Source organism: Thunnus thynnus, chromosome 8 (assembly GCF_963924715.1).
Source record: "Thunnus thynnus chromosome 8, fThuThy2.1, whole genome shotgun sequence".
NCBI lineage: Eukaryota > Metazoa > Chordata > Actinopteri > Scombriformes > Scombridae > Thunnus > Thunnus thynnus.
In genome coordinates, this window is record NC_089524.1 from 21,126,207 (window position 1) to 21,134,349 (window position 8,143).

The following is an 8,143-nucleotide window of genomic DNA, read 5'->3' on the forward strand; positions in this document are numbered from 1 at the left end:
AAAGGGGTTGTAAATTTGCTGGCACTGTCAGTAGATGGGTGTGATTTCAACAGAAAGGAAAACATATGTGAGTTTGTTTTCTTTCATGAAACTGTTGTCATCTTTTGATATGATTGCTCTCCGCACCTTTTCAAAATAGACTGAGAAGGCAGAGCTGGTTGAAAATGCCTGAACATATGCACCAACAATATACTGTATAGTATAAAATGAAAATATGAAGTTGATACTGGGATCCTGAGGTGCAGCTCAGAGTAAAACAGTAGGTGTACAATGCCATTACAGATGACACAACTTTAAGGAGCACATGAGGCCTTGGGGCAAAAAACTGTAACATGTGTTGGGACAAGTAAGTACCGCGGTTTTATAACACGTTGGGACAGACAAATTAGGTGTTCTTGTCAATACAGTCAGCTGCTCTTTGTCCACAAGGGACAAAAACAAAACTCTTTAACCTCCACTTGAAAAAGCAATCCAATCAATCAAACTCATTGTGGCTACTTGTTTGAAAATACAAAGCGGTGGTATAAACAAGAAGTGACACATTTGACACAATATCTGGCATAAGGAGACGCTTGGCTCCGACATCTCTTCTGACTCATAATAAATGGTGAAAAAAAAAAAAAAATTAAATGGAGAGGTAGGGATGATCCCGCCCCATAGGCTGGGAGGGGTGAGCGGGACTGTCCAAGCTGGAGAGAGTCTCAGTGCACAGAGGACGCTGAAAAGTTCAGAACAGTCTGGATGTTTGGAGGATTGTACTTTAATGATATGAACCTTTCTTTACGGGCGAGGACAAGATATGGACTTTTAATTACACGTCGATTATACTCCATTTTTGGCACTCATATATTTTGTAGCAGAGCAACTTTACGCATGAGAGAAAAAATACAGGTCTACCAAGCTCTGCAAATCTTGCCTCAGCGCTGGGATGTTTAGATGAGGCCAATAACACCGAAAGGTACGATAAGTTACTGTAGTTGGAGTGAGGAATAAAAGAAGGAATAAAACACTAACTGCAGATACCTTGCATGACAACTTTGAACAACTTTCCCAGAATAGAGAAGTGACTCAAATTTTCATGAGTATGCATCTTGTTGCTATTAAACTTGTGTTACATATTTTATTTCATATAGAAAGTATCATAAAAGTCATATAAAAAGTATAAATAATATAGAATAGCCCATAAGTATTCAGTTTTTCATAGTGTTTATGAGTTGGTTATACACATAATAGAGATTAATTTTGAGAAAAATCCGTTAATCCGACCTCCGGATTACTTGTATCCTAAAGCATATTTTTAGGGTTATTTTAAAACATTTTACATCGACTTTTATCTATGAGTCGCCGTACTTTCACTAGAAATTATTTTATTTAGTAGTTAAGTTATAGTATTTATGGCATAGGTTTTACGAACAGCAGTAACTACCACAGTAATTACAAAAAAACTTGTAATATACAGGTTCCTCTCTATTTTCCTATTATTTCCATATGTTTGTAAGTCTGCTTTACATGTTGTGTTGTACAAGTGCTGCTGCTATCTTGCCAAAGACAGTTCTATAAAAGAGATTTTTAACCTCAGTGATGCTTTTTCCTTTTGTTTTTTAATATAACATTGCTTTCATTTCTTAAAACTCTTCTTAGATATGTCTTCTTACTTAAATTAACCAAAATGTTGTTGAAAGTAACTTTTTTTTTTTACTTTAAAAGTTTTCAAAGTAACTTTTAAAAGTAAATTTTATCCCTAAACTAAACATTTGATTGGCAGGTCCTTGAGAAGGCTGTATGATGTCAGTTGTATCACTGCCAGGTTGAGAAGTGTCCAGTGCTGTGGCGCCCTCTGCTGTGTGACCGAGGAAGGCCAGGAAGGGCAGGCAGTATGGGGACCGTAATTGAGGAAGGGATGAACTCTGTTATCGTCAGCCACTACAACCACTCAGGGAAGTGGGACCGGCCTCGTAGTAGCGGGCCCTGTAAGATGGCTGTGCTGCTCTTCATCTGCGTGCTGATTGTCCTGGAGAACGTCACTGTCCTGCTTGCTCTCTGGAGGAACAAGCGCTTCCATAGCCGCATGTACTTTCTCATTGGAAACCTGGCACTGTCAGACCTGCTGGCTGGTGTGGCTTATGTGGTTAATATCTTTACCTCAGGACGCAAAACCTTCTACCTGACACCAGTGCAGTGGCTGGCCAGAGAAGGGAGCATGTTTGTGGCCCTCAGTGCCTCCACGTTCAGCCTTCTGGCCATTGGGATTGAGAGGCATATGACTATGGTGCGTCTGCGTCCTTGTGAGACGGCAGGTCGGGGGAGACTTCTCGGACTGCTGGCGGCCTGCTGGCTTGTATCAGTGCTGCTCAGTGCCCTGCCCAGCCTGGGCTGGAACTGCCTGGACAATCTGGCCTCTTGCTCCACTGTGCTGCCGCTCTATGCTAAGAGTTATGTGGCCTTCTGCATCAGTGTCTTCAGTGCCCTGTTGGTAGCCATCATCATCCTCTACATCAGGATCTACCGCCTGGTGACCTCTAGCGGCCGCAGGGTCAGCAGCCGGCCTTCAGAGCATTCACTGGCCCTGCTGCGGACTGTGGTTATCGTTCTTGGAGTGTTTGTCATGTGCTGGGCCCCTCTCTTCCTCTTGCTGCTGCTGGATGTGGGTTGTAGCCCAGATAACTGCCCTGTGCTCTACCAGGTGGACTGGTTTATCGCCCTGGCTGTGCTCAACTCTGCCCTCAACCCTCTCATATACACTCTGTCCAGCAGGGAGATGAGGGCTGCCTTCTTCCGGCTGCTGTGTTGCTGTCAGACCAGCTTGGAGCACACTGGGGCGCCTGTGGTGGGCAACCCCCACCTGGGTACTGTCATCCCCACAGCAGAGAACAGCAAGACCAGTTTGGGTGGAGGAGGGGGCAGTGGGACAGGCAAGTCCACGATGAATAGAGGGAAGGTTCCCACACCTATGAACTCTGACAACAAGCATGGAGACCCCTCTGCCACCGCTGTGCCCCACCCTTCTGGGCCCGCAGACCTGCTCTCAGCTGTGCTTGTGAAGGCGGGGGCGCTGCCGCCCCTCAGCAAATTCTGAGTGAAAGCACCTTAAAGAGGCCTTACAGTCACACAGAATTGACATATCCCTGCTATCAGCCACCTTTTGTTTATGCACTATGGCCAGTGTAGCACGGACAGGATGAAGTAATGATGAAATAGCTAAGACATTCAGTTGGAACCAAAAACATCCAGATTGTAGGTTAGATTACAATCAAGATTATTTAAAGCCACTATTTACAACAACTCAGCAATATTACTCACAGCACCAAAGTAAATGAAATGTTGTGTTTGTCTTACACGAGAATTTAACATTTCAAATCTATGAAAAATAATAGAATAGCTTCATGGACACGGACTAAAGAAGCCCCAAATCTCTTAGCTCAACCTATGTCTGTGAAACTATAGGCTTAATAATAATTCAGACAACAACACAGTATCATGAACTTCACTAGTATTGTGTCTATCATTGTGTTTTTTTAATTTTTAATTTTTATTTTTATTGAGCAGAAAAGATGAAATTGGGGCACTTTTTTGCATGTGCTATATGCACGCACTCTTAAAACACCTGCATTTTCCACAACTTGACTTGGCAAACTATTTATTTTCTGTGAAAACATTTGTCACCTTATAAACTGTTAAGGTATACTTTTTGCTTTGTGTGCATAAAAATCGTCACGGTACTGGGACTTTATTATGGATTTTGTAATGATTTGAGATGCACTGTGAGAGAAAACGACACTAAAGGTTGATTATCAGACTAGAGGCCACATGAGGCTGACATGCTAATTACAAAACTGTTGGATGAAGGAAAATAGGTGATCCAACCTTGCTATTGTTGGATCCTTACCACTAGTGGGGCCGAAATGTAAAGTTTGTCCTGATGGTGGCGTCAGAGGAAAAGCAATCTTGTTACCTAAATCAAAACGGTTCTGAATGTAGTGGCAGTTACAGTACTTAAGACATTACCGCTGTACTCATTACCACATGTGGTTTATCTTTCATTACTCTAATTTGTACATGTCAGCATCAGCTGCACTGTGAGCTGAATTAGCGTGTCTAATAACTACACTTATGGACTTTTTTTTTTTTTTTTTTTTTTTTTGCTTTTCATCAGCACATCTAGAAACCACTCACACATCAACTAACCACTAGTGAATAGGAGTGATGGATGTGAATTATTTAATGGTAGTAGACTGTAAATTACATTTCTGCCTAGGGTGGTGTAGTGCCTGATACCATTATATAGCAAATAAAATAAAATCCTATTCCCTTTTATGAGATTTTCACGTGTCATGTTGTGATATTAAATCAATGACTCGCCCGCTTTCAATCCTCTACCTCTCATCCAAGCTCGGTGTCTGTGCTGATCCTCTGCATAGATACAATTACAGGAAAGAGTGATATTTTGTGTTTAGATTTGACCCTTTGTGAGCGTTTTTGCCCCTTTTCCTCCATATGAATGGTAGATGTTAGCTTATGTCAGTCCTTTGTAGGTTCTTATTAAAACATAAGCCATACATATATTAATGTAGAATTGCTCTAATTTGTCAGTTAATCATTTGCTATTCAGACATGAGGAGAGAGATGTCATCTGACTTAACCTTTTGTACTGTTTAATATCCTAATGAGAAGCTGATTGATGCTCTCTTATTCCCATTCACAGGTAGACCTGGGTCAGACAGTTATGAATAATGAGAGGGAGAAATTCTTGATATTTATCTTAACTAGGGGGTTTTGGTCTGGTGAGGTCAGATAGCATGAATCTCAATTTGAAGTTTCCTGTTATTGTGAAATATGTCCTGTGATTGTGAGTTTTGTGGAACTTAATGTGCCAAACCCGAGTTTCTAAATGAGTAAGGTAACCAAACTGATTTAAACAGCATAAAGATTTTCACATCACACATTTACTGGATGCGTTTAATCAAAAAAAGTTATTGATGTGGCATTTTGTGTTATGAATTCCGAGAAATGATCAGACACTGGATCCAGGTTTGTTTCCTTTATGCTGAAGACCTTCGATCCACATGTTTGTTTTTGTTCCAGAAAACCCATTGCAGTGATGATTATTTTGAACTGAACCGATAGATGGGCAGATAGCAGCAGAGTTTGTTGTTCATACCACATTGCATAGAAGAGACCAGACAGGAGGTGACAGACTGGCATTTCATGCTCACCTCAGTTAAAGGATGTGTCTCTGTTCCGCACCTCCAGTACTGATGGAAAAAGACAGCGAGGATGCGATACCAGTCGAGCATCTCCAGCTTAAAGGTCACTGACTGCTTCCTGTCAGAAATGTTTGAACACTCTTTCCTGAATTAGCCGGGGATGATCGTGGCCTTATGCCATCTGGAACATTAGGAAATGCCAAAATGTTGAGCTGTGTACGGAGTATAGTCATTTACAGTCAGTGAAACCCTCTCTCCTTCGACTCCATTTCCTTCCTGTCCAACCTGTTTTCCTCTTCATCTTGAACACCATCATTATCCTGATCCAAATTTAGTTCGATTAAAATGTTTTTGTTGTCTTATTCTAGAAAATCAGTTGAAAAAGAAAGCATTTAGTACATAGGTACATGCAAATATAAAAAATAAGTATATTGAGTGTGATAGAACTCTACAATGTCAAAAGTACAACTTAAGAAAAAAAAATGTTTTAAATTAAAAAAAAAAAATTCTCATTCTCTGACTAACAGTCTCAGCAGACTCACAAATTCAATCATCTTTGCCTAGAGTCTTCATCAAGACAAAGAGAAAACAGCTCAAGCACGTTTAGTACGAATTAACATATTTCTTTTCGTCCATGTTTTCTTCTTCATGTGATAAAATTCCCTTTCTGCAAACACCTGAAACAAACCCATTTGCTAACTGGGTCAAACACCTTAATAAATCATGTTAACTAAATAGCCGTCACCAGTCTTCTTTGAGGATTTAGGCATGGTGGATTTGTGTCATTCTCTGTGCACAATGCTTATTTGCATATGACTAATGTGAACACGACAGAGGACAAGAGAATCACACCACCCCCTGTCATCATGATCCTGGCTTTACACTGCTAGTGTGTTGAGGAAATGTGTATCCATGTGTGTGCATCTGCATGTGTTTTTTTTTTTTTTCAGACAGACATGTGTGTGTGCGCATGCATGTGGGTGTATATTTGAGAGAAAGAACAAAGACTCCATCTGGTCCGAACCACTGAATGTGCCAGTATGAAACACTTCTGTCATTCTAAAGTCCCCTTTTTGAAGCTGCTCAGAGGTGGAGTGGGGCCAGGCGGAGAGCGGCGAGGGGTCCCATTTGAGGCTACCGCTCACGCAGGGAGCCCCAGCTGAAGCCATTCTCTCCTCTATAGCTGAGTCGTACCACTCTCACCGGAAAAGACACACACACACACACACACACACACGTTTGTCTAGTGTGTAATGATTTTTCTTCCCTACCATCACCTCCACAGCGTTCTCATTCAATGCAGCGTAATTACACGTGGAACAAAGAAAGTGAAGACCCAGGCAGACTTTGGTGATAAGCTCCCTGGGATCAGAGGGCTTTATCCAGGGAGCAGATGGGAAGAAGCTTGTGGAGAGCGAAGGCAAAGGTCATTTTTATAGAAAGATGTCTGAAGGAGCTAGCTGAGATGTGGATTGGTGGACACTCCTCTCAGCATCCCCTTCCACACCCCACTGCCATTAATTCTCTTGTCTAGTGTCAAGTAGACTCAGTGGACTCAATGAATCATTTCAACGTCTTGGCTAAATCATTTTATCACCACTTTCTCACTCATACCTTTCCACGTTCTTCCAGTGGACACCCCTGGGATACTTTCTTATCATATGGGAGTCCATGGCCTAATGTGTCGTCTTGTAGGGCTGCAACTAATGATTATTACCAGCTGATTTATTATTTTTTGACCTTTAAAATGTCAGAAAAGTGTGAAAAATGCACTTTCTGAGAGTCCATTAAGACATCATCAAATGATTTCTTTTGTCTGAATAACAGTCCAAGATACAAAGATTATTAATTTACACATATTTGAAACAGAAATAACATCAAATCCTTACATTTATGAAGCCTAAAGCATTTTTGCTTAATAAATTACCTTAATGATGACTTTTTTGTCAAAACTGCCATAGATTAACTTTCTGCGAAACAACAAACTGATTGCAACTAGTCTGTTTAGTAGCATGAAACGATTCAGAATGTCAACTTCTATGTCTGTGACCAGCCTTTGAACGCCATGCTATCGTAACACATAGGTGGCAGGAGTGGATAAGCAATCTCTTCAAAATTCTTCCCCTCTTCCCAAATCCCCCCCCCCATAACAGCAGCTGCTTTCTCTCTAAACCTTCTCTGATTGCAGTCTTCTGGCAGGGCCTGACGGCATGCTCACACCTGCTCGCACTGACCTCCAATCTATCTCCTCCACGCCTGCCTGCCACAACTGTAGGGATTAGCATGTCTGGGATAGGGGATAAGTGAGAGGGAGGACGGCGGCTTTTAGTCTGATATGCGTGTCCCGACCCTCACTTGTGGCATTGAGTGTGTGTGCACAGCTGGCTGATTCCCTGTCTCTGTACATGCAAGCAGCCTGGAGGTTTATGTTGTGTGAGGGAGTCACTGGAGGCGGGGAAAAACCTGTGATAACCTTTCAGCGTGGTTGAAGAGTTAAAGGCCAACGTGTATGCTTCAACAATGTACCGAACATCAACTTTGAAAGAAAGTATTAACATGAACTTAAAGAAACAAAATCTTATCTCTTTGTGAGACAGCAACGTAAAATATTAACCCTCCTTTTAAAGTTTTATGTGACCTTTCACCTTGGATGACCTTTTAAGATCAAAATTTCTGTCTTGATAGAAAACTGGGCAAAATGGTGGCATATTTGTGTTCCTGGTAACTATCTAATAACAGTAGGTGTTCCTATTAAAAGGATGACTTGATAATTTTATATTTCTTAATTCTTAATTCTCTTAATCTTGACAAAACAATCACACCACAAGGTCTGTTTAGTCAAAGTGTTCTGAATGTTTCAATCAGATGAAGTATGCCTATTTGTCACAGATTTGCTTAAATTTCCTTTTTTTCTGAGCACTTTAACAACTTCTCATCAA

General features: G+C 41.2%; 1 protein-coding gene across 2 annotated transcripts; it reads left to right on the forward strand.

Moving 5' to 3' along the window:
- The first annotated feature begins 367 nt into the window (after positions 1 to 367).
- s1pr3a (sphingosine-1-phosphate receptor 3a) lies at positions 368 to 4,314 on the forward strand. 2 transcript variants are annotated; one of them, XM_067597109.1, is made up of 2 exons: positions 368 to 958; positions 1,808 to 4,314. In XM_067597109.1, exon 2 carries the CDS (start codon positions 1,877 to 1,879, stop codon positions 3,074 to 3,076), a length of 1,200 nt encoding a protein of 399 aa, XP_067453210.1. In that variant the 5' UTR covers positions 368 to 958; positions 1,808 to 1,876; the 3' UTR covers positions 3,077 to 4,314. The 2 variants fall into 2 exon arrangements, with proteins under 2 accessions (XP_067453210.1, XP_067453208.1); XM_067597107.1 differs by having other exon boundaries at positions 370 to 958; positions 1,766 to 4,314.
- Positions 4,315 to 8,143: the final 3,829 nt, after the last annotated feature.